Source organism: Aythya ferina (genome assembly GCF_964211825.1).
Source record: "Aythya ferina genome assembly, chromosome: 25".
Taxonomy (NCBI): Eukaryota; Metazoa; Chordata; class Aves; order Anseriformes; family Anatidae; genus Aythya; species Aythya ferina.
This window is the reverse complement of record NC_140323.1, coordinates 6,115,652-6,141,406: the sequence shown is the minus strand read 5'-3', so window position 1 is coordinate 6,141,406 and position 25,755 is coordinate 6,115,652. Positions and strand designations below refer to the sequence as shown.

The 25,755-nt window shown below is 55.3% G+C and overlaps 1 protein-coding gene across 1 annotated transcript; it reads right to left on the bottom strand.

Moving 5' to 3' along the window:
* Positions 1-196: 196 nt before the first annotated feature.
* AHCYL1 (adenosylhomocysteinase like 1) lies at positions 197-24,442 on the bottom strand. Its single transcript, XM_084498068.1, has 17 exons — positions 24,222-24,442; positions 11,350-11,461; positions 10,572-10,715; positions 9,626-9,726; positions 9,262-9,364; positions 8,922-9,016; positions 7,965-8,071; positions 7,766-7,882; positions 7,509-7,572; positions 6,028-6,116; positions 5,364-5,434; positions 4,890-4,984; positions 4,715-4,813; positions 4,076-4,144; positions 2,767-2,845; positions 2,216-2,336; positions 197-2,092 (listed from the first exon to the last, which is right to left on the bottom strand). Exons 1-17 carry the CDS (start codon positions 24,327-24,329, stop codon positions 2,086-2,088), a joined length of 1,581 nt encoding a protein of 526 aa, XP_084354194.1. The 5' UTR covers positions 24,330-24,442; the 3' UTR covers positions 197-2,085.
* Between the last annotated feature and the right edge of the window lie 1,313 nt (positions 24,443-25,755).

The following is a 25,755-nucleotide window of genomic DNA, read 5'->3' as shown; positions in this document are numbered from 1 at the left end:
GAGAAGATCAGAGTCCCCCTCAGTGGGGTCAGGGAGGCTCAGACCCCAAATGCAGGGCACTGGAGGAGCTCCCCGGGGGCTGGGCGCGGCCCCGAGCTGGTGCCAGGCAGAGCCCCCACCACACACGGGGCTCAGATGCAACCCCCAGGGGGTGCATGCGAGTGGTCTTCAAACAAACAGCCCACAGGAGGAGTGCTTTCTTTTTCCTAATAGTTTAATTAGACTTTAATGATTTATTGCTCAACTGCAAGGATTAATATTGCATTCATTAAAAATCATTCATATACAAAATAAACCTCTCTCTCCCAGCCCGACGCTGCCACCACCACCCCGGCTGCCCCGCACAACATGGCTTATACAGAGCTGGAGGCCCTACTCCCGGGTTTGATGCCCGACAGGGGTGGCACAGAGGGGGACGCTGTGCTCCCAGGGCAGGGGGCCCAGCCCAGGCCCCCAGAGACCCAAGCCCCAGGCCCCTGCGGAGTTTAAGGGAGAGCAGAGGGCTCCCCACGTAGCTGCTGGGCAAGTGCAGCTCAGCAGAGGGATAATCAAAGGAGAAGGTGGGGACAAGAGGGTGATCAAAGCCACACCGTTCAGGGTTGCATCATCCTCCAGTCCCCACCAAGAGAAAAGGAGCATTACACCCTCCGCTATCAGCAGCACCCACAACCCAGCGCTAAAACAGCATCCCCTGTCCCTGGGGACAGGGCAGCAAGAGCAGCCCTCTCGTGGGTACCACAGCATCTCACATCCGTGTACCAGGCGACGCAGGCAGCACAGGCAGCAAGGGAACAAGAGAACCCAGGGCTAGGGTCCTTTCCGCTGTGCTCTGGCCTTCGCCAGGTGAAGAAAGAGGCATTGGGGGGGGGGGGGAATAAAAGCTAAGAGAAACCTCACTGGGTTGCAAGGACTTTTCCCTGTCCTAGGGCTAGCTGCAAGAGATGGAAAAGAGAAGTATTTGTCACCAGCAAGGATAGGAAAGGAAAGAACAAGGCAATGAGAGCAGCTGAAACACTATAAGAGGGCAGGGGAGGCAGCTGAGAAAGCCCAGCTCGAGGGATGGGGCAGCAAAGGGGAGCCCAGGCTGGGACAGGGGGAAGGTTCATCTCTGCATCCATCTTGAAACAAAAGTGAAATGCCCCCCTGAAAAACCCAGACACCATTAAAAACCACCCTCACTTCTTGCTGGGAGATGGGGCCGCTCTGATGCAGCAAGTGCCCAAACTCTGCAGCCAGATGCACCCCCAGTGCTTTTCCCCTCTTTAATACATCTTTTTAAGAATCAAAAAGGAGAAAGAGGGGGAAAAAAAGTTTTAAACTCAATTAAGGTGCAGTTTGGCTAAAAAACAAAAACAAACAAACAAAAAAACACACTAGGAGAGATGAGGATAATGCTGGGTGAGTGACCCCCATCCAAATTCAGATTAGCACCCTGGAACAGTGAACTCCCCGTACCCAGCCAGCCAAACCCAGGCCAGCAGCCACCTCCGCACACGGACCCTGGCCGGGTGGGGACAGTCACCTATTCACGAGGTGGCCAGCAGGCGCCACTCTGCTCCCAAGCAGAGCTAGGAGCATAGATCTAGCAGCTAAAACTGGGCTCTTTAAGGCAATTTAGAAGTTGCAGATAATCCACACAAAGAAAGAAAATGTAAGATAATGTAGAACAGCATCTCCATATCTGCAGATATCCTGGACAAGACTAACATGGGCTGGAAAGGTCAAAAAAAAAAAAAAAAAAAAAAAAACAACCACCACTGCAGGAATTAATTGCCCTTCACACAACAGGAAAGGGAACCAGGGCTGGGAGCCACCAGCGGCTTCAGCCACATCAAAGCAGGAAGCAAATCCCAGGTTGTCTGCCAAGATCAGACAGAGATGTGGTCACATAAAAGGGTGAAAACTCAAGAGGAAAAAAAAAAAAAAAAAAAAAAAAGGTGACCTTAAAATCACACTGATAAAAGTAAAAACAGGTTTCTTTGTTGGTTTAAAAAAAAAAAAAAAAAAAGTAGGTCAAAAAAATGATTTTTAAAAATAATCTCTCATGTTGCCTTGTGTGGTCTGGTCCTTCATAGGTATGGTCCATCAGTATCTAGAAGAGAAGGGAGGTGACAGTGAGGCCATGAGCACCTGGGGACACAGCTCCCATCTGCAGAGGGGTCACAGAGCTCCCAGTGGAAAGCGATGTCCCCAGCAACATCCAGCCAGCACTGACCTGTAGTAGTTGGGTTTGAAAGGCCCGTTTTTGTTGAGTCCCAGGTATTTTGCCTGATCATCCGTCAGTTCCGTCAGGTGGGCATCAAACGAAGGCAGGTGCAAGCTGGCAACGTACTCGTCTGGGAAGGAGAGGGAAGTGAACTCATCACACCACAGCAGGGCAGGGGAACACACAGTGGTCTAGTTGGGCTGTCCTTGCCATTTAGTACCGCTAATTCACCATCAGGCAACCCAGTGGCAGAGCTGAGCCCAAGCCCTGGTGCCGAGGAGGGCAGGATGTGCACCAAAAGGCACATGAAAGCCTCCAAGCAGGAAGGCTTCAGGATGAGGGACACCTGACACACCACAGAGCATTAAAGAAAATAAAGAGGACAAGGTGCAAGTGTTTCAAGATTGCTGCTGCTTCCCTGAACTCATCCTCTAGCTGGAAGATTTGTCCCACCCAGATCTGAATTTCTCCTTATATCCAAAACTGCTGCCCCCCATCAGTCAGGGGACAAGTCAGTGCATAAAGCAGCTCTGGACACAGCAAGCAGTTTCTTCACTCACCCATCTTCTTCGGCAGCAGGTACACGTCCTGCTTGTAGCGGCCCTCGGGAGCATTGTAAAGCTCAATCAGAGCCAGAGCCTGCAGAGATCACAGGGGACAGACCGGGGACAGTCAGGGACAGCCACCAGCCAGGCAGCACTGAACACCTGCAACCAGCACAAAGCTCCCAGCAGTCGAGATCAGGTTTGGAAGCCTGAGAGAGGGGAGTGACCATTTCCAAAATGCCCTGAAGGAGGTACTTCTACCCAAAGGTGAATCCCTGTCCAGGTTCCAGGATCCCACCACCACCAGGGGAGGACCAGAGAGGTCAGAGATGAGGTGCCACCCAGCCTGTTTGCAGCACAGGGCTTAATGCCCAAGGGAAATCCAGAACACAAGGATGAAGGAAAGGGGAGCAGCTATAACTCCCTTAAACCGTAAGGCTGCTGCATCACTTGAAAATAAAGGAATTGCTCATTTTAAGCTGGCAGCATTGCTCCAAAAACCACAGCCTCTCCTTTGACAGAAATAAAACTGCATCTTCCTGAGGGCCAGTTCATGCAGTTGAGAATGAGGTCCAAAACACAGCCCCTGTCCCCACCACTTTACACAGACAAGTGTGAGGAAAAGAAGATTCCCCACAATTAGCATGATCCCCTTGATCACAGCGGTGATTTTTGCCCAGACGTTGGTCCCCCCCCTTGTGTTTGCAGCCCCACAATTTCCTCCCACCACTTGCAGAATAAAGGCTGTGCTGTCCTCGGCTGCCTGCGGCACCATGCTGCTCATGTGGCCAGCGCTGAGCACAGATCACAGAGCAGAGCCAAATTCAATCATCGTTTTCTTTGGAAAGGTGGAGTCAGGGCAAACTGCAGGATACAAGCCATGTCCGCCCAGCTGAGACGGTGATGATGCTCAAAAGCATTTAACCACTGACTCCCAGATCTCCAAGAGTCACTCCAGTTATGTGTTTTTGTTGTTGTCATACAGAAAGCAGAACTCCAAAGACAAAACAAAGCCTTGCTTAGAAGTAAGCTTAAACCTGTGCTCAGGGAGCTCTCCAGTTGCTTATGGTACAACAGGAACTTTGCCAGAACAGAGCGTGACTCATTTAAAAGTTATCTCCCAGCTGTAACCAAAGCAGTAAGTTCACGCCATCATTAGCCACATTCCAGCCAAGAGGTGGTGCCTACCACATCTGTGGCGCCAGCACAACCCCAAGCACTGCGGGTTCCCAGCTTCTTCCAAACCGCCCCCACCCCAAGGCTCTTACAAGACCCTCAGGGCACACGCCACCGCTCACACCCCTCAGCCCCACAGTGTACAGACCTGAGTGGTGGCTGTGATGGAGAGGACAAAGGTGGGAACCGTGGAGCAGCTCAAGTTGAGAAGACGGCCCTAGGAGACAGCAGAAGGGTGCCGAGAGCTGAACTTGCCTCCAAGGCAAATTGAATCACCTGAGATATGATTCACCTCTACCCTCTCCCTGGGCCAGGGGACAACCACAGGGCAATAATTCAAGGGCCATGCACATGACCAGGCTGCCCAGACTCTGTCTTAGTTTCCACCCTACCCCTCAGATTTGGTGCAGGGAGATTTTGCAGTCCCTAAAAACGGAGCCCCTCCTAGTGCCAGTAGAGCTTGAGAGGCAAGAGGAGACACCCAGCCAGTTTGCTGCGTGGGAAACCTTGTCAAAGCCAGATGCAGACGGTGTTTGGCTCTCAGAAATGGCTCCTGGCTCAAAAGAATGAACCAGATACTCTATGGCTGCATGTGGTACACAATACTTCCCTTACCTCAAGAAAAAATAAAATAAAATCAAGTAACCCTTTCCTGCGCTCTGAACCTCCTCCTAGGTTCCAAGGATCCCAGCACCTTTCTATCTGGTTAAGACTGTTTCAAACTCTGACCCGCCTGGAAATCACTGCAGATGCCCAAAGCAATGTGGCAGCACAGCTCTCAGCGCACCTCGGCCAGCAGCACCACCCGCTTCCCATCTGGCCAGATGACGTGGTCCACTTGTGAGCGCACCCGCTCCCAGGTCAGCTCAGGGGTCCGCAGGCTGGTCTGCAGGGGCAGGAGGAAGAGGCTGGAGTCACTGTGGGAGGACCACAGGGCGGACACAGCCAGTAGGCACACTCACCACATCGATTTCCGTGTTGGAGTGGCCCATGTTGCACACAATGCAGCTGTTTTTCATCCGATCCAGGTGTTCTCTGGTCACAACATTCTTGTTTCCTGTGGCAGGGCACAGATGAACCCAAGGCAAGGGCAATATAAACTCTCAAATTTCTCCTTCCCTGCACTTGGGTCTGAGAAGCCCAGCTTGAGACAACATCAACTGGACATCAACCAGGACAAGCACCCTCCTGGCTGGCCACAGAAAAACATTTCCTCATCCCAGGGGCTGGGGAAGAGCACAATCAAACAGCAAACTGGGGGTTAAGAGAAAAAACTCTCCCCACAGAGTAGCTATTGCTGGTGTAGAATCAGCAACATGTGGCAACAAACTGTCCTCCACCCCAAACAGCCCCAGAGCCCTTGAGACACCGGCTTGGGAACAACTGCTCCTTCCCAGCCTGCTTCAAGGGTCACCCAGGACCTTCTCCATCCCTACCTGTGCAGGTGATGACAACGTCGACCTGACGGATTACTTCACTCAGCTTCACCACACGAAACCCATCCATGCTGGCAAAAAAAGAGATTGGAACCACGATGAGGAGGAGAAGCCTGGTCCCCCTCTGCCTTAGGCCAGAAGGGGTCTCAGTGCTATCACACACAGAATTGTAGGGGTTGGAAGGGACCTCACGAGATCATCGGGTCCAATCCCCCTGCCAAAACAGGTTCCCTACAGCAGGTTGCCCAGTTAGGTGTCCAGACACTGATGGAGCAGCTCTGAATCACTCACGACAGCAGCCAGGCTACCTTTCCACACCCCCAGAGATGCCAGATGCAAGAGGAAGGGCTGTGCAAAGGATCCGGCATGAAACCTGCTCTCACAAATGCTGTAAGAGCTGGAGGATGTATGAAACACTCAGTCAGCCCTGCAGGAACCCTTAAGCAGTCTTCCCAAGCCAGCTAGGCAGGTGCCTAGCAGCTGATATCCCACCACTGAACCAGTCCTGAAAACACCCCAGTACTTCCCCATCACACCCCAAAAAGATGTACACTCCCCGAGATTAGCCACAGATTCTCCTGTCTCTGTTTAGCCTCTGTCAGACTTCAAAGGAGGCCAGAGAGCAGAAGGAAGAGGTGCTCACAAGCTACGTTTAACATCTCACCAGGCTTGGAGAGCACAGATGGGGTCAATCTCCGTGACGTAGACGATTGCTCCCAGGGCTTTCAGAGCAGCACAGCATCCCTTGCCGACCTGCAGAGGCAAAGCACCAGCATGAAGCCAAATGCAGGACACACTGAGTGCAGAAATCCCTTCCCCAAAACAGCCAGAGTACATCCCAGGCTGGGCAACACTACAGCTGCCCTTCTGCCTAATGCCAGGAGCAGCTCAGCAAGGCATAAGCCCCATTTGCTGGGTACCATGTGCCCAGCTCCCTGTTCGTGGACACCTGTCCCCCAAGCACAGCCACCAGGAGCTTCTAAAACCACCCCACTCCCAGTCAGCAGAGCATGGATTAGTGTGTACTTCCTGCAGTTGCCCCTAAACCAAAGGGCTTTGACATTCAGAGCTGTTCTGCACTGATGGGGGGGACAAATCCTCCTTCCCATGCTTCCCACATCAGCATGTGGGAGAGCAGAGCTCCTTTTAAAGCATCTTCAACTCTAGCCCTCTCTGTCCACTACAGAATTACACAGGACATCCCAGCAAAACCCTGGTCTCCATGCCACTTACCCACACGAACAGCTGGCTAGTCTCCACATGCCCATGCTCAGCCCTGTTTTTGGGCCAGCTCAGTGCTGTAAGGAACGTCTCCAGAGACACCCTCACTTATCACCCAGCTCCAACCTCACTTACTGAAAATAGCCAGGAAGGACAAACTGGGACTCCAACCCACATCCAAAGGGAAAACCGTTGAGGGTGGAAAGGCTCCCTTGATGTGCAGAAATCCAGTAAAACTCAGGACAGGCCCCAGAGATGACAACTCCCAGCACAAAACACAGCTAGAGAAGCACACAGCACCACAGAGGGCCTGGGCAAGAGCCAGTGCAACCTCTTGGTCAAGCAGAGCTGGGTTCCACTCGTGTCTAAATAAATTAGTAAGCATGTTCCTGTCGGGAAGAGCATTTGCAGCTACTGCCAGGCCTTTGCAGCGCAGGAAGATAAACACCCACACAGACAGCGCACAGATGGAGGGAAGGTGTCAGCTCCTGGCTCCGTGCTCTGCCAGGGCAGAATCATTTACAAGTTTGCGGTACGATTCCCCCCTGCCAGAACGTTATCGACCAGCAAGATGCAGCCCGCCCCTCCACCTCCTCTGTCACAGGCAGAGTGACAGCCAGGCTGGATGCTGAACTTGGTCCAGGGATAGCAGATGGGTGCACCCATGGGTAGTTATAATTCAGGCCAGCGCTCCCAGCAGCCGTCATATTTACAGCCCAGCTAATCTACAGGCAAGCTGGGAAATCTGATGCTTGTTCTCCAGCCTCCCAGTAGGCTCTAGCATGATTTCCCCCATAATGGCTCACCCGATCTGATCTCCTATATCAAGCAAAGGTGAGTGGCCTTTGAGCAGGGAAGGAGCAGGAGACAGCCTGGGGGAAGGATAGCTGGGCAGGAGGCTGACTCACAGCTTATGAAACTCACCTCCCCATAGCCACAAACCACCACTTGCTTCCCTCCAAACATCACATCTGTGGTCCTCTTCAGGCTGGGGGACAGAGAGAGACCTGTGTTGGGATTAGTCAGGCGCACACCGCTGACAGCAAGGAGCCCCAAAACCAAATCCTGCAAACACACAGTGAGGGCGAAGCAGCAAAGAGCGCAGTCTCCACTCAAGAGCAACCAGAGCCAAATCCACCATTAAGAGTTGAAGTGGGGATGGGGAAAAGAGATGGACTCACCCATCCAGGATGGATTCCCGGCAGCAATACAGGTTGTCAAATTTCTGTTTGGTGACAGAGTCATTCACGTTCATGGCTGGGACACAGAGCTTCCCAGCCTTGGAGAGCTGGTACAGCCTGGAAGAGGACAGAGCCAGGTCAGAGCAGAAAGCAGCAATTGGATATGAGATCTTCAGATCAGCCTTCCCAAACCTCCTACCTGTGCACACCAGTCACACTCTCCTCCACGATCCCTCGAATCTTCTTGAATATGTTGGGGTACTTCTTATAAACCCAATGGGTCAGGTCCCCACCATCATCCAGAATCTACAGAACAGGCAAGTAAGAGCATGGGGCAGTCAGTCTTTCCACTGGGACAGGATGGGGATAGAGATGGAAAGGATCTCCAGGCACTGATAGAAGGCTATTTGGGCCTGGGGACTGGCTGTTTGAAGACTGGGGACCAGGACTACCAGGTTCTCCTAGATGCCAGTGATTCAGGGTCTCCTCTGGAAGGGAGGATTTCTTACCCACTGTGTGGAGCTGATGAACCCTAGCAGGGTTTTCTGCCCCTGCTATTGTTCTGCAGCCTGGAAACACGACCACAGACAGCACTAACTAAACAGTCTGAGATTAGAAGGAAGATACAACATTCGTGCTCCAAAAGCAAACAGCCAAGAGGAAAGGCTACAGGAGCTGTCACAGCCCTGTGCCACATGCTCTCGCATGACTAGTCATCACAGACCCCAAGCCAAGGCAGCAAGTGGCATCACTGGCTCTCAGCAAGGGAAAGGTCTCCCTCAAAGACCCCTGCAGATGGGATCTGTGTCAAGACAGCAGCAGCTGGGGCAGCTCCCATGGGGCTGCCCCTTTGGGGAAAGAGGTCCTGTGATTTCTCAGCTCATTGGCAGCTGTGGCAGGAGATGCTCCCATGCCATTGGGCTATACAACTCTGGACACTGCCTCCACAGCTCCCATAACCCTCACGGTGGCCCCCAGCCCAGCTCCAGCTGCCGTTCTGCAGGACGCTAGCTTTAGCAGGGTCTCGAAGGCATTTGCAACACCAGCAGGTGCCAAGGCAGCCCCAGCACGCTCCTAGGAACAGCCCCAGGAAGGGAAGGGTGAGGAGTCCCCAGTGACCGCTCCACAGAGGAAGGGCTGGAAGAAGGCTCATTACCATGTTGGCCTGCCAGCCTTCTACGTTAACACAGCGGTCAATGCACCACCAGAAGTCATCCTCTGACTCCCCTTTCCAGGCAAACACAGCAACACCTAGAAGGAGAAAGAGGAGTATCCTTGGCACCCGCTGAGTTTGGCAGAGCTCTCTTCTGCTTGGCCAGCTTGGGAAAGCCACAGACAGGAGGGCCACGCAGGGATCAAATCCCAGCCCACACCAACAGCAGATCTGCTTATCCCTCCCTAAAAGATATTTGGTCCAACCCTTTCCTAGAACAAGGCCACAGCGCCAGGAGAGGGACTGGAAGGGACTCCGCTCACCCAGGCTCAGCTGTACTCACCTGCTTCTGCCAAGGCGGCCGCCACCTCGTTCTGGGTGGAATAGATGTTACAGGCAGACCAGCGGCACTGCGCTCCCAGCGCACACAGGGTCTCGATCAGCACCTGCGAGACAGCGGAGTGAGCCACAGCACCAGCACAGCCCGAGCACAGCCTTGTGCTATGGGCAGCCAGGAACTGACCAAGGACCGGCTTCAGCAAACATCGCCCTGGGAAAATGTAGGCAGCAGAACCTCTCTGAGAGGTTACCAGAAAAGTGAAGGTGCCTCCACCAATTCCTCAAGGCTAGGAGACTTCAGAGACTTTCCTCTCCAGGGAAAAGCTCGTCTCTCCCACCCCAGATGCCCCCAACAAGCAGCCACTCACCGCAGTCTGTGCTGTAATGTGTGTACAGCCTACAATTTTAGCTCCAGCCAAAGGCTTCTCCCCTTGAGCTCGCTTCCTGAGTGAAATCAGAGCAGACATATCTGCAAAAGGAAAAGAGGGGTTTTAATGATGGCTTACTCTGGAGGACTTCCTTTCTGCCAGACCTGCTCCCCTCTCAGTGGTCTCACAGGACACATCCATCCCCACAGTTCTTCCTGTAGTTGTCATACAGCCAGTGAGAAAACTCCCCATCCCCGGTCTGACTGCTCTGTCCAAACTGGGATCAAGACACAATCATCACCCATCATTTGACAGAGCCATTCAGGACACAGCATCCTCCAAGCTACATAACAAAGAGCAGGCACTGCCCATGGCAGGTAACCAATATGCCCCAGCTACGGAGTCACCAGTCTTGCAGCAGAATTACACCGAGGAAAAGCACATAAAGACATAAACAGTGCTGCCACATCTCAAAAGAGCTGCTCTAAATGTGCCTGTATTGTCTTCCCCTTCTCTGGCTTTGTAGCATGTGTCTAAAAGGAGCCTGAAAGCAAAGTTACCCAATCAGCCCTGCGGGAAATGGTAACTCGGCTTCCCGCAAGCCCCAAGGGAGGGGGTTGGGGCAGTCAGTTTTAGTGTCTCTGAAGGCGTTGCAAGATCCTTGCCCACTGAGGTTTCCCATCCAGAGCCACTAGGACATTAAACCCTACAAGAGCCCTCGCTGTCATTAGAAGATGGATGCAACACGTTGTTAATGCTTGCTACTGCGTCTAGCTCTTCTCCACATCATCTGCTGATTTGGGGGTGGGGGTGGGAGACAGTGCAGTCAAGCTATCCAAGGCCATAATGAGAATTTTGGGAATCACCTCGTCTCAGTTCCTGCCCCCAGTGGGCATAGGACCCGGCCACAAGCCCCACAAACCCCTCACATCCCACACTCCCTTACCCTGCTCGGCGATCTCAATCTCCCGGCGTCCAAACTCTGCCTGCTTGATGTTCTTCACACAGAAATTGCTGCTGCCTTTGGAGTTGGTTTGCTGCTTCTCACGGGGGGACACCTCATCATCAGAGCTGTCTGTGTAGGAGGCAGCTAAAGCCAACAGAGGAGCGCACGTCACCCCAGGGACCCTTTTCCAACCCACCCTTTGGGCAGGTTTCTGTTCTGTTTTGCTTTCCGGCTTTCATGCACACACATGCCAATGGCTCTAACTACAAATTTCACAAGGAAAGCCAATGCCCATAGGGATTTTGCACTCTCATTCTCTAAAATAACCCAGAGCTAAGTGATGCACTGAAGTTTAACTATGAGAGTGAATAAGGCTGGTTTACCAAAATACAAACCTCTCAAAGGCAGGTAAGTTAAAACCCAGCTTTGTGGAATATGGATGAAGTCCACATAGCCAGAGAGGAGGCAATCAAATAGTATAATCCCTTCCCCAACATCTTCTGCAGGCTGGATTTCTAGATTTCTACAAAACCCAGCGCTCAACACGTAGGGAAGGAAAAAAAAAAAAAAAAAAAGCTTTTGCTAGAGAAAGACCAAGAGAAAAGGAAAGGAAGAAAAAAAAAAAATCAATGTCTGAACTTCAGAAAGCCTGAGAAAGCCTCCACATCTGAGTACCACCCAGCAGCATGGAGCATCCCAACACCTGGTACAAGCAGCATGTGGCCCTGACACCGGACCTAGGAGACAGCTGCGCAGGCACGAGGAGCCCAGAACCTACCAGAGCTGTAGCTGTCTGTGGAAGACTGTGAGATGGAACGGGACAGGGACCGGCGGCCAGTCTTGGTCGGGAACTTGCTGAACTCCTGCATGTCATCTGCAAACTGGATTTGCTGAGATATGCAAAGGAAGAGAAGTTCTAAGTCAGCAGGTGCTCCTCATGGCATGCCATCATCCAGGCTATATGAGCCCAGGGCTCCCTTCAGTCCACCCTGACTGCTCTAGACACAGAAATGAGCAGTACCAAATGGATCAAGGAACAGATCTGTGGCTATGAACAGATGCCCAAAATTGAACCTCCTCAGCCCTGTCAGCTCTGCCACCGGAAGGTTAAAGCCAATTTGACGCCTAACACCTGAAGTTAACGGAAAAAAAAAAAAAAAAAAGGCACTCAGCAGGCCTGGAAACATCCCCTTCAGCCCTTCTCTGACTCACAACACTCCTCCAGGAAAGGTCTGACTGCCCACACAACACAAGTACTGTGCAACCCTCCAGACATGCACTGGGCAGGCAGAGGTCCCCACGCAGCTCAGAGGAGCCCAGGCTCCAGCAGCCCCTGCCCGAATCAGGTCCACCTGGTCCTGCCTGAAAATGCAGCAGCGGCAAGAAAGCTGGGGTGGTCCTGTTAGAAAAGTAGATCCCTGGTGCTTCTGGGCTCCTTCTCAGGAGCAGGGCATCCCGCAGGTTAAAAACATGGCACATTCTTCCAAAAGCAACACTAAAAGCAGGGGGAAAACCTAACGAGAGAACATTTCAACAAAAAGCAGTTGACATTGCATTGACTTTCAATCTCCTGTGTGTTACAGATGTTTCCATTGTAAAAGAAGTCCTAAATCAGCCACCCTTCCTTCCTAGCTCAGCCAGAGGCAACTCGAGGCTCCAGCACCTACAGCTGGCTCATCAAAGCAGTGGAAAAACAGCCCCAAACTGCTCTGCTGCTGCTGACATGCCGTCTGATCAGGCAGCAAAAGCCCTATTGCTGCTTCTGCAAGAGAAAGACAGCAGAGATTAAAGGGAATTAGGAATAGAGGCTGATGCCCACCCCCGAGGCATGCTGCCAGGCAGGAGACCCCCACCCTGCTGACCAAGACCCCCAGCATGGTCTCTTCCCTCTGATCATGTTGCTGCAGGATTTAATTTTGCCACTTAACAGGGATGAAACATCATCACAGGGAGTGGGATTAACAAAGCATCCCTACGGACCCCGGAGACCTCGAGAAGAGTCCTGAAGAGATCAAGATGATGGAAAGAGACAAGCCACAGTGGCCTCAAGGAGGGGTTTTCCATGTCACAATAACCCCAAAAGCTCCCCAAAAGCTTTGATGCGGCAAACAGTCTTCATGGGGAGAAGAATGAAGCCATTTAGTTGAGACCATCTGTCCCAGAAAGGAAGAATCTGCAGAGCCTGAGACGGGGCGGCTGCTGCGCTGTTACGGCTATTTGGGCTGTAAAATGGAGACAGCTTCTGGAGAAAGGCAGCTGAGGAGCCAAAAGCAGCATTGGTATTCTGCTCAGGAGGGGAAGCAGGGACGCGAAGCCCACTGCACAGTCCAAGCTAGCAGGAGGATACGCGGGTGAAGGACACAAACCCAGCATCTCCTCCAAAGACAGGCTGAAGACACCCTTTCCGCAGGCCAAGTCCCTCAGCGCTCCCAGGCAAGCATCCCAGGCATTTCTGTGGGTGCTGCTGCTAAAAGGTTTTCAGCCAGCAACTCTGCACTGGGTACATAACAGCCTGGCATCTGCTGCCCAGACCAGCCTTCCCAGCAGACGCCGTGTGATTCAGACACAAATTGCATGAATTTGCATTAGTGGAAGGAAAAAGAATGCTAAATGGAATTTGCAGGTTTGTTTTTGCAATCCTTTTAGGCTGCTCAGCACAGAGGGAGGAACCTGAGGGCATCCTAGCTGCAGGATGCCAGGAGATAAGAGGTACGGGAACGCTTCCAGCAAGTGGCGTCAGGCAGGTAGCAGCAGTGTCCTCGGGGCTGGAGCTGTTGTGCAGGTCCCCAACCAAGGAATGGCATTGCTGGACTCCGTTCCAACGTCTGTCGCTTGGGTCAATCTTCCACCAGAGAGCCGGAGAAAGGCCTGCGTCAACTCTGCATCGGCAAATTGCTGGTGGGCATTTCCAGGGCGAAAACAGAGCAGCAACATCAGCACAGCAAGATTTCCACCCTGTCCTCCCCAACTCTTCCTCTGGCAGCTCATCAAACCAGAGGGTGTAAACATGCCCCATAAAACAGCTGCTGGCATTAAAACAGCTTAAAGTGTTAGCTGAGGAATTTTCTCCATCTCAGAAAAACATTTCCAGGAAAGGTGTGAACCTAGGAGGTAAAAGAAACAAACCAACAGATAACCCAGGCTTCACTGCTGCAGCCCAGGTCACAGACACACATCTGTCCCTGCTTACAGCATCCACGACATCAGACCCCCAGGCCGGGGCACAGCATCTGTGTGGCCTGGATGGCTTCTTGGAGGAAAGCACATTTGGGCCATGATGGGAAGGAGGTGGGGCTGGACATGGAAGTGCTCTGCCCATGCTGCCACGACAGGCGAGATCTACCTGCCACCGCATCCCGCCGTCCCCTCCAGACTCTGGTCCCTCCTTAGGGATTGGCCGCGGACGCTGAGCCAGCTCCAGGGCACAGCCCCACTCTGGGGGAAGCACGCAGTTCTGGAACCAGTCAGAATCCAGGGAAGAATAAAAATCACTGCTAAGGAAACCAAGCGCCGAATTAACCACAGTAATCCCTGCCGTGGCTTTACCAGGGCTCATCTCAACTCTGCAGCTTAACAAAATCTGCCCTGTCTAAAATTATCACCAAACATCGCAAGCAGCTCCCAAATCTAAGGCACCATTTGCATCTCAGACCTCCTCCAAACCCAGCAAATTAACGCAGCCTCGGCAACCTGCCGAGAGGCAGACGAGGGGGGACAGCAGGCACTGTGGCCAGGCGAAGCGCGTTACCTTCCACGTGCCAGACTCTCTAGCTGCATTAAAGCAAAGGAGAAAATCTCGTAATCCCGTGGATGTCCCAGGAGTTTGAACGAATGGCCGGGGGCTGCGGAGGCAGCCGCACAACGCCGGGCTGGCAGGGGCAGGAGGGGAGCAGGAGCGAGGGGCTCCATGCCTGGCTGCAGGGGGCACGCTCACAAACCGCGTCCCAGCCTCCGTCCTGCTGGAAGCGGCTTTTCCAGCCGGGTGGAGCACAATGGTTGAGAGCAAGGAAAATATTTTTCGGCCCAGCAATTCACGACCAAGGAGACAAAGCAACAGAGCACTGATTTCTCTGCACAGTACACCCCAGAACAGAGCCCGTGTGTTTTCCACGGCAGGTCAGCATCGCTTCCCCACTCGGGCTGGGCAGCAGGAGACAGGAACGGGGTCCCAATGGGCACCAAGCCCTGCACCAAGCTCCTCGCTTGGTACAGCAGGGTTTCAGGGAGAAGCCCTGTAGGATCTGACACCAGCTGGCCAAATCTGAGCCCAGCAGTGCTGAATGCTGCCGGCTCTCAGTCACCCCCGCCAAGGCTGAAGTACATTTTCTCCCCGTGCAAAACCTGGCACATCCGCACACATCCCCACGCCGACCGACGACTTCCAACAGCAGCCACTTGTTTTCAGGGGCAGGGACCCCTCCGGCTTGGTTGTGCCTTGCACAGCCTTGGGCGGTGGAAGGAGAACGTGGGTTTGAAAAGGCATCAACCAGCTCCAGGCCAGGCGCTGACCTGGTTCTCCCAGGCACGGGCTCCACAGGGAACAGACACGTGCTGGGGAGCGGCGCCAGGCTCCCCCCATACCCCAGGGAAGGGAGCCACCGGGTTTACCCCTTTTTTTCACCCTCTCCTTACAGACAAGGTGAGCGATGGTGCAGCCACACTGGGACAGGAAGGTGCCCTTGCAGGCACTTCTGCCCTGCAGGAACACAATGGGGACAAGAACAGGCTCTGAGCTCCAAACATGATGAGAAAGCAGCAAACCACCTAAAACCACTTACACTCAGCTACTGCTAAGGCACACAGACTTTATCAGCAGCTTTTTGAGTTCTGAAGGCTTGGAGATGGGAAGCTTCAAACACCCAGGCTACTGCTGAGGGTTCGTTGTCTGCAGAAAGTCCATTTCCCCAGCACGGTTTCCCCCAGGGAAGCCACAACTGTTTTCTCATGCAGAGCCGAGTCCTGCCGTGCTGGTGAGCTTGGACATTTCTAAACAGCAATTGTTTAAATTCACTTATTTTCAGAAGCAAGTCATCACGTTCAGTCAATGCAGCAGGAAGAAAGGGAAAAAGCACCCCAGGGGCTGATGTCTCTTCAGCTACACAGCAGCCAACAGGGAGAGGAGGGAAAAAAAAAAAAAAAAAACAGCTTGAGGCTTTTCTTCTTTTCTAGGTCAATAAGAAGAGCAGAGCAGCAGGTTTGCCTGGGCCACCTCCCCAGAGAGGGGACGGCACTCTTCTGGGCTCCGCTCCTGCAACCACAGGGTCTGGAGAGGACCAAAATGTCCTAATGGGGAGCAAACAGCCCTCCCCGAAGTGACCCGCAGTCTCCTGCCACAATCGCTGGCAGCAGCCCCGAGCAAGCAGCGCTGCCGCTGTCCTCAGACCCACTCTGCCCTACTTGCAGGCTGGGTTAGCCCAGCCCCGTTCCCGTGGCCTCCCAAAGGGCAGTAGCATCTAGACGAGGGGCATGGACCCACTGTGGGCTGGCCGCAGCCCCCCGCACGCAGGGGACACGGATCCTGCTCAGGACCCAACGGGACACACATGGTTTTGTGGTAGAAACCGTTAAGGCAGCTACAGGTGTTTTCAGGTTCCTACCCTGTAAGGGTTATCCAGCCCCAGGGGGCATTTCTAGTCTGCAGCATCCTGCAAGGACTGACGGAGAGAGGAAAAAATCAGGCACTTGGATGGGGATGTCAGAGCCAGCAAGCAGCTTCCACCTCGACCTCTCACCATCCCTTGCCCCAAACCTCCAGCAAGTGGAGGCTTTCAGAAGGGCTTCAGAGGTGCATCTGGCTCCATGATTCGTACCAGCAGCCCATTTCACCTCCTCCCAGCTCTGGCCAAACGAGCCAGCGCAAGGCTAGCAGACAAGGGACAGCACGAGTTCGCAGGAGGCTGTGGCCAAGCTCATGGCACAACCCGACTGCCAGCTCCAATCAGTTTGGCAGCAAGAGGCACCCAGCCAGAGCAGGAGGCAGGGCAGACCCAGACAGCAGGTGCGTTAGCAGTGCCCAGGGCTTCAGCCATCATCGCCTGCTGCCCACACACAGCCAGCCAGGGACACGGGAGAGAACAGCCCAGCATCAACATCAGCATCTTCCGAACCTCCCCACACCTGGAAGAGCACCAAGGGAGAGCAAGCAGGGGCACGGCACGGGCTACAGGCATGATGTCCATGAGCAGGACCTGCTTCAGCTCCAGGCATGGCCTCCACAACCAGAGGACTTCACCTGCAACTCCTCGGGGACATGACAGCTCCCCAGCTCAAACCTTAGAGGGCATCTCAAAGGGCTTCAATGCGCTGACACCAAGAGCTGTTGGGCAGATTCACCACCCAAGGGTGCCACTCGACTTTGCAGACCCAAGTGGGATCATCGCCACGTTCAGTGCCACTCCAATCTGTGCCTTTGGCACCAGGAGGGCTCACGGGGCAGGTTTTTCTACTGGCAAGGCAGAGCCAACTCCCTGAGCAGGAACCGCAGCCAGGCCTCTGTCTGGAAACCTTCACACCGTTCCCGACAAGGAAATAAAGGGCACTGAGGTCCTGGCAAAGTAAACCAGCCAAGCCCTAATACCAGCCTCCATCCGTCACTGGCAGATGAGGGATGGCTGGGTAAAGCACTGGGAAGAAAAAAAAAGTTTCCATGAGTACAAGAGGAAAATTAAGAACTTTCACACGAGACCCAGTGCTCGGTAGAAAAGAAACACCAGGAACAAAATGGGTCCATTCCAAAGGTTAATAGGCTGGAAACCGCCACAAGATTTCAGCCATCACAGGAATCACTGTGACTGCTAGTTAAGGGAAAAATAAACAGAACACAGGATTAAATAAAGTAAATGCGATTTTAAGCGTCCAACTGTTAAAGAGTAACTGGGAGTAATTGCTGCCTTATAAACGCCTTGAGGTCAAAGGTGTGCTCCCTCCAGCAGGAGCCAGGAGCTCTCCCCCAGCAGATAAGGCACCTGGTCCTTGGACTCCAGGAATCGAGGCAAAGGATCGCTCCCGCTGTAACGCGGAGGGATAGCACAGGTCAGATACCCACAATCTTTAAGGGCAGTGAACGCCCATGGTGTTTCAGAGGTTAACCCTAGAAAACCAGCATGGTGCAGCGTGGGGCTGTGGCTACCCGGGCAGGAAAGCATCACCTTCCACAGTGCAAAAAGCAATCAGCTCTGCTTGCTGGGTCAGCTAATTAGCTCACACAGCAGAGATAGCAAGGGATGCAGAGGACAGATAAGGCTTGGAAACAGGGAAAGCACACCCTGGGAGAAGTCTTCAACGGGCTTCTCGCTCAGAGCTGGCTGTGGGGTGTAAAGACATCACAGCCTTACCACCTAGCAGCACATCTGCAGCAACGCCCCAGCTGTGCCCCTGTGGCAAACCACAGGTACAGGCAGTAAGGTCACTGGTATTAACTGGAGACCCCCTGCTGGGTTAAGTCATCCACAGGGGCTGGCAGGCAGGCGGAGGACTACAAGCCCCAAGGGGGTGTCTGGCCACTTTAGAGCTTGAAGGCCACAGAAACTTGTTTGTGTAACAGTAATTAACTCTGATTTTTGAATTAAATCAAACTCGTCTACAGTCACAGCTGGACAAGACCACGGGAACATGAGGAAGCGCTCTGAGTCCAGCCCCACTGCACAGGCCAGAGCGAGGGTTAGCCACAGCCAGCAGCCAAACACAAGAAAACCCCAAACCTCTCCCTAACCCTAAGGCATCATCACGTGTGCTTGGGGAGCAAACCAGCCTGTTCAGCCCTGGTTCCCTGCACAGTGAGTGTCCCATCTGCCCCCGTTTCTTCCCCAGAACTGGCCTGCTGAGTCCCAGTATTTCAAGACATTTTTTGCTCTTTCAAGAGATGAATATGGCAAACACCACCCCACCTTGACTCCAGCCACACTTAAAAGGTGTTCCATCCCTGTGCCTTGGCTCTAGAGAAAAATGCCTGGCAGGATCAGCATCAAAACAGACGCGGCCCGTTTGCAGCACATCTCAGCAAGTCGGGAAATAGCCATGCAGATGGAAATGTAACAACAAGCTCTTCCATTTCCTCATGTTCCCTGCCCTGGCCAACTGCCCACCGGCCCCTCGCAATGGTATTTCCATGGATGCGTCACCTACAGCTGCCTCTCACTCACACGGACTCTTTCAGCCTTAGAGAAGTCCTGTGTTTTGCTGCATCTGGCTGGAGGGGCTGCAAGGCAGGAGAGGAACACCAGACTTCAGCGCAGGCAGTTTGCTGCTCAGGGCTCGCTACCAGGACGGACGCACGTCACCCTCCCGGACACCAACCCACCATGCCAGGGCAGAGACAACAGCCTCCTGCAAACAGGATTCATTCCATTAAGTTAAAGGCTGCAGGAGGGCTAAGAAGTGAACTGGCTCTCCTTGAGGGGACAGCAAGTGCAGAGAGTATTTGTAGAAGGAACTGAAACGTACGGAGACACAGGCTGCACTGCCTGCAGGAGGCAGACAGCTCCAAGCCAGATGTTTTCACTCCAGAAGTTGCCCAGGTTCCACACAAGCCTCTCCCCATGGTGCAAAACTGTAATATTCAGGGCTCCCTGCAGGGAGGTGAAGGAGAAGAGAGAAAACAGCAGGCACAGGTTGATCCTCACACCGCAGGCCATCAGGAAGTTTCAGCGAGGCAAAGCCCCGAGGAGACTCCTTTCCACGCCGCCTACCTTCCCTCTCCCTGCAGAGGCTGCAAGAAGCCGTTCCCTGCGCCCGCACCCCGCTCGTAAACCAGCATCCACCCAAAGCCCAGCCCGCAAAGCCGAGCAGCACCCGCGGGCCCTGCCAGCGGGCTCCAGGAGCAGGCAAGGAGCAGCCAAGGAGCAGCCGTCCCCTCTGCCGAGGGCTGGGGAGCCTCACCCGCATTACAACGCGCCCTGATTGACTTGCGGGAACATCATGTCCTCGGCCACCAAAGTTCTTTGGCTGTCACCAACCTGAAGTAAACAGATTCTGCAGCAGCAATAAGCTCGTTACCAAGGCCACCGTATTGATCCCCGAGTGTAATTAAAATTCAGAGTTCAAGCAGCCCAACGCGACAGGGCAACCAGGGTGGCCTCCCAAAGGCACGAACGGCTCCAGCTCCCACCTCCCGCCCCGGTCCTCAACCACCTCGCTCCGCGGGTCTCCAAGAGCCCCCCCCAGCAGCCCCCAGCCACTGTCCCCACGCTCATTGGGAAGGGGAGGCCGCGTGCTGCTGTAGCCCTGGTGCAAGGTCCTCTGCGGTCTGCGCCCCACGGGAGCGGCAGGGGCTCAGGGCCAGCCGCCTCCACCGTCACCACGACCTGCTGGGTGGACGTGGGTCAGAGCCCCCAGATAAGCAGCCCCAGTCCAAGGGCTGAGCAGGAAGCGCAGCAAAGCCCTCTGCAAACAGCAGCACTGCCCGCAGGAAACTGCTGATGATAAAAGGCCCGGCCAGATACGAGCAAATCTCTTTGACTAAGCACTGCTCAAACACCTGGGACAAGGAACGTGCTGGCTCCTGGGAGGAACAATCTGGGCAGGGTCCTCAGCTCACAGCCCTGTGCTGAGCCGGCTGCTTATCTGCAAGGGCACCTCCAGGCTGGCCTCAAGGAGCTGCTTTCCAGAGCAAGACCCCAGGCCCAGCAGGGAGCACGAGAGCAGGCTCCGGCATCTGCGCAGCAAAAAAGGATGAGGTCCCAAAGAAAGTACCGGCACAGCCAAGTCCTTCCACAAGGCAACTGCACATTTGGGGTGAGGCCAAAGGAAAGCAGCACCCTCCTGCCGCCAGCAGGCTTCCCAGGGTCCAGAGGGAAGGGAAGGAGGCTCCCAGAGGGGCCAGGAGACTCAGTGCCATTCAGGCACACTGCCCCGACGCCTGCACCATCAACGGACAGGAGCTGCTTTTGGATGGTGCTGCGAAGGGACATGCACCTCCTTTTCCACCTCCAGCAGCGCGGAAACAACCCACCTCATGTGCTGAAGGAGGGGGAGAACAGATGAGCAAAACTTGTCTGTTTTCACAGAATCACAGACGCTTTTTGAGATGCTTCAGGTGCTTCACCCTGACACATCACTTTGAAGATGGTTTGTGTCAGAGCCCAGGAAGTCTCCCTTCTTCCTGCTCTTCAGTTCAATATTAATTAATTAAGCACTTTCTGACCCTGCAGAAGTGCTGGGTCACAAGCAGAGGCCTCCTTTACATACATCACTGAGACTCTCCAAAAAGTCAGGGCGATGAAAAGGACATACATGTAAAGAGCAACTTCTATCAGAAATAATTAAAGATTCTGTAATTTAATAAAGCACCACCGGTGACCTGCCTGCTGCCAGCCCTGAACAACCGCCAAGTAAATCACCTCAGTTCCTAACACCCACGTGGCTTGCACTCGCCAGGGGTCCAGCCAGATCAGCCCCAAGCCCTCTAACCCAGCGTGTTCACTGCCTCCCTACACCCTGAAAAAGGCCAGATCCACCACAGGGGTCTCTGCAGAGCAGCAGCCCTCCAGCAGCATCCCAGCCTTGGCATCTAGATGGGAAGGAAAACCTGCTGGGAGAAGGTGATGAGAAACCAAAAGATGGTTTGGGCAAGGAAGCAAACACAATCAAGCACACCACGTCTGGTTAAACAGCCAGCAAAGGAGGTGGTGGCCAGAGCCATGGACAAGCTCACAAAGGCAGACAAAGATTTACAAGCAGTCAGTCTAAGGGATGAAATTAAAGAGGAAAAACAAGTGACTCCAGGAGCAGTGTCAATACACACAAGGGCAGCCCTATCCCCCCTGCACACCGAGGGGGAAGGCGAATTTGTGAGCACCTGGCCCTGGCAGGACAACAGGGACCAGAGACAAGTCAGGACCGGCAGAAAACCCAGCCTTGGGAAGGGGCTGCGCAGAAAGCAGCAAACCGCAGCAAGGTCAGGCAGAGCTCAACAGCAGGAGAGCAGCCCCGCAGGCGACCTCAAAAAGCCACAGCAGAGAGGATGCTCGGGGGACAGCCGTCGGCCCTGCCAGGGGACTGCAGGCACCGGCAGCTCCGTCCCCTGCTCCCACCGCCTGCCACCCCCGCGCGGCTCCGGCTCAGCACCACTGCAAAGCTGCGGCGCTGTGCGTTAGCATCCCCTGCCGCGCAGCCTCCGCAGGACTCCTCCGGCACCAGCATCCGCGGGGACACCACACCGACCCCAGCGGGCCGGCAACGGGCTCGCCGGCTGCTCGGGGTGCAGGGCTGCCGTGCGGCTCTCACCTCCCCGAGGGCAAGTCCGAGGCCGCAGCCCATTTCACGCTCCAGCTGCATGAATAAGCAGACCTGTCTGCAGAGAGGGACAGCGTCTGTCTGTCTGTCCGCCAGCACCCGCCTGTGAAGGAGCGGGCTGCACAGGAGGGAGGCACGCAAAGGGCACGCAGCCTGTGTGGGCACCCGAGCCCGCGCAACAAGGACACGGCACGGATCAGGTGAAGACACGAACTTGGACAGGGCTTACAGAGCCATCCCCTGCTCTGCCACCAGTCCCCAAGGACAGCGCCACGTCCCCCAGGCTCAAGGGCACCCACAGCGCAGCACGGCCAGGAGTTTAAGGCTCTGCCGAGCAGCTGATGCAGACTGGAAAAGAAACCGCTGCCAAGGGCACCTGTGGGTCCCCAGGGTGGAGAAGAGCAGATGCCCAGGCACACACGGAGCTTTGGAAGAGCACACCCTACCCTTCAGCTCTCCTTCACCCCCATGCCCGTTTTCACTTAACCTGGGCAAGACACAAGCCTCAGTGTCCCCAGAATCCCCCTGCAACATCAAGGCACACATTGAAAAAAGTACAAGGCTGAACATCACTCACCTCTGCCTTTAAACCACTCCCCACCAAGGAACCGCCTCACTCTGACCAAAGCTGGTGTTATCTTGCTGACAGACCAATTTCCCATAAACAGTAGCAAAAAAGGAGTTTCAGTGGAGCCAGGCAACCCCAGATCTTGGAGGAAAACCAGACGCATTTCTGCATAAAGGCTACAGCTCTGTTCACCTCTACTGCTGCGGCTCCAACTTAAATCCAGAGTTGATCATATTTAATCTTTTAATCTCTTACCTCCTGCTGTTTCACTTTTTCACCTTAAACAACTCAATGACAAGAGGGGAAAAAATACGTCAGCAATCCTCTGCGTGTGCTGCGCTGCTCGGGCTCGTGCCAGTGCCCGGGGCAGCGTTACCAAAGGCAAGGGAGACGCAGACTGCACAGCATCTATGGGGCCAACGCAGCTCCAGCTGCACCCGAGATCCTCCCCTCAGGCCAAGAGGGGCCTCAAGCTGGGGACGGCAACGTGGGCAGGCTCACACCAGCCCTCCCGCTGCACGCTGGCACTGCCCAAACACCAGAACAAGCCAAAGCCCCTCTTTGAAAATCCCTTCAGCAGCAGGTCATGCAGAGGAGACCGAGCCTGTGCTCGGCTTGGCCATAGTCCCACCCTCCCCCCCCACCTCCAAGCATCTGATGCGAGCTGCAGCCACAAGCTCAAGGAGCCCAAAAACCTGGAGGCCACGCACGACATCCCCCACCTTTACGCAGGTGAATCACCTCTCAGCCCTCTTTTTCGCAGGCCACACTGAGAACTGCAATAAGCAGCTTTGACTTGCATTAAAACTGGAAGGCATTGTAATGGTTTAATTGCGATCCTGCTCTGAAGGCATCTGAAAACACCTTGAGCTGGAGGCAGTCAGTGCCTTATCTCAGGAGGGCAATTCTCCCGTCCCGTCCTTTTATCCTTCTGCCAACGCCTTCGCCATTACCGAGCTCTATTTGCAGGAACTAGCCAGGCAAGGAGAACAGTGGCCCGAAGCATTCTGTTCCTTGACCTCAGCTGCATCGCACGATCCCCAAGATCTCGCTGCCTGCTGATGTTATCAGCCTCCACTGCCTCGTGTTGCTCAGGGCGCCTTTCATATCAGCACCCAGCTGGGAGAGGCCGCGGCAACTGCAGAGCCGGACGGGTGCTCTTCACACCGTGCAAGGAGCCTGCGTGTACAGCAGCAAATTCAAGGAAATAAAACTGCCCCACACCCCCCAGGAACAAGCAAACCTCGTCTCTCAGGATGCTGGGATGGTCCCCCCCTAGGCACACGGGGCATTTCTTTTTCCTGCGTGTCTTTTGGCCCTGCAGGATGCTTCAGGATTCACAGACTGCTCTTCCTCCCAGCTCAGCTGGCCACAGCCGCACGCTGGTAACTTCCCAGCCTCATGGAAGACAACAGCAACAAAAAGGAAAAAACAACCCCTGAGCTCGAGCCGTGCTGGGCCCCCCCTGCAGGAGGCAGATCCCAGCTCCACGTTCCTCCGCTCCTTCCTCCGGGCTCCGTCCTCAGCCCGGACACAGCGCGCCGGGCACGGGGCAGCCTCCAGCTGCCGGTCCCGGCCCCAGCCCGGGCAGGCAGCGCTGCCTCCGCCGCAGCAGCGGCCGCGACCCCCCCGCAGGGCCGTGCCGCGGGGACCGGGCGCCTCCGGGGCCGCCTCCGGCCCTCAGCCCCGCGGGGACCTCGTGCCCCGGCTGCGCGGCCCCGCGCGGCGCCGAGCACCTCGCGGCCAGCACCGGGCCGCCGGCGGCGCGGCCCCGAGGCCCCCCGGCAGCCCCCGGTGGCCGTGCCGGGAGAACCCCCCCGGGCTGCGCCCCGCGGTGCCGGTGCCGGTACCTTCTTGGGCGCCTTGGTGACGGTGGCCATGAAGGAGAACTTCTCGGCGTCCTCCGCCTCCTTGGCCTGCTTCGCCTCCTCGCCGCCGGCGGGCTCCGGTACCGACATCCTGCGGCGGGGCGGGGCCGGGCACGGGGGCGGGGGGCGGGGCGCGATCCCGCGGCGGAGGCTCCGGTGCCGGCGCTGCGGCGGGGACTGCGGGCGCCGCGCTCGGCACCGGGGGCTGCCACGCCGTGACGTCGGCGCGCGCTGACGTCAGCGCGCACCCGCCGGGCACGCGAGGCCGCGCGCGGCGAGGAGCGGGAGCGGGAGCGGCGCGGGAGCGCCCCCTGGCGGCGGCGGCGGGGAGCGGAGGGAGAGCGAACCGCGGCACGAAGAGAAAGGGCGGGGGGCGGGGGGAGCCTGGGGGGGGCGGGACGGGACGGCGGGACAGGAACGGGGACAGCGAGAGTAACGCACGGAGACTGTGACGGTAACGGTGAGAGTACAGGAAAGGAACAGCGAAAATAACAAAAATACAGTAAGATACAACAAAAAGAGAAAGAAAAAATACAATCAAAACATCAACAATAATAATGAAATTACAATAAAAAGAATAAAAAGATAGAAGAGAAATAATAAAAATAATAAACAATAAAAAGATAAATACAGAAATAGAAATAATAGAAATAGAAATAATGGAAGTAACACAAATAATAATAGAAATAACACAAATTAAAAAAATATAGAAATAAAAATAAAAAAATAAAAAATAAAGAAGTAAATCACAAGAGGGGGAAATAGCTTAAGTACATAAATAAACCACCAGAAAAAGCCACAGGGGCAGGCCGGCCCGGCAGGCCCGGCAGCAGCAGCCCCGTACCCCCTGCCCTGGCCAGCAGGGCCTGGGGGTGCCCGGCCCAGGGGGTCCGGACCCCGTGCCCCGGTCAGGGCCAGCCCCCCCCACTCCACAGCCCCCCGCTCAGTGGCGGTGCCGGGGGGCCGCATCCTGTGCCGTGCTGGGTTCCCCAAGGGTGCAGGCGCGGGGCCCGGTCCTGCAGCAGTTGCCTGTCCCCGGCTGCCCTGGGGGGCCGCGGGCTGTGGGCACCCCAGGCCCCAGGATCCGGCCCGGCTGCACCCGCGGGCGCCAGCCACAGCCCCTCCAGGCCTGACCCCGCCGGGGCGCAGCGTTGGCCTTCCCGCAACACGCAGAGTGGGCCAACATCAGCATTTTGGTTAACAACCCACTGGGGCCTGCAGATAACATTTTTAACCAAAATCACTCTGTCTGGCCACAAAACGGCACCGGGCTGGTTCTCGCCGGAGGCGGCGAGCATCACACAGGGGTGGACGCAGGGGTGGCCGGGGCTGGTTTGTGCCGCCTGAGGGCCATGGGGGGAACCACGGCCCCGTGGCGCTGCCCGGGCCGGCGCTGCCCCCTCAGCAGTCTGCGGCCAGGCTGCCCAGAGCCCCTTAGCATGGGGGTCACGAGCCCCCCAAGCTGCAGGGAGGGTGCCCCCAGGCCGAGCCACGTGCTGCCCAAGCGTCTTTCCCC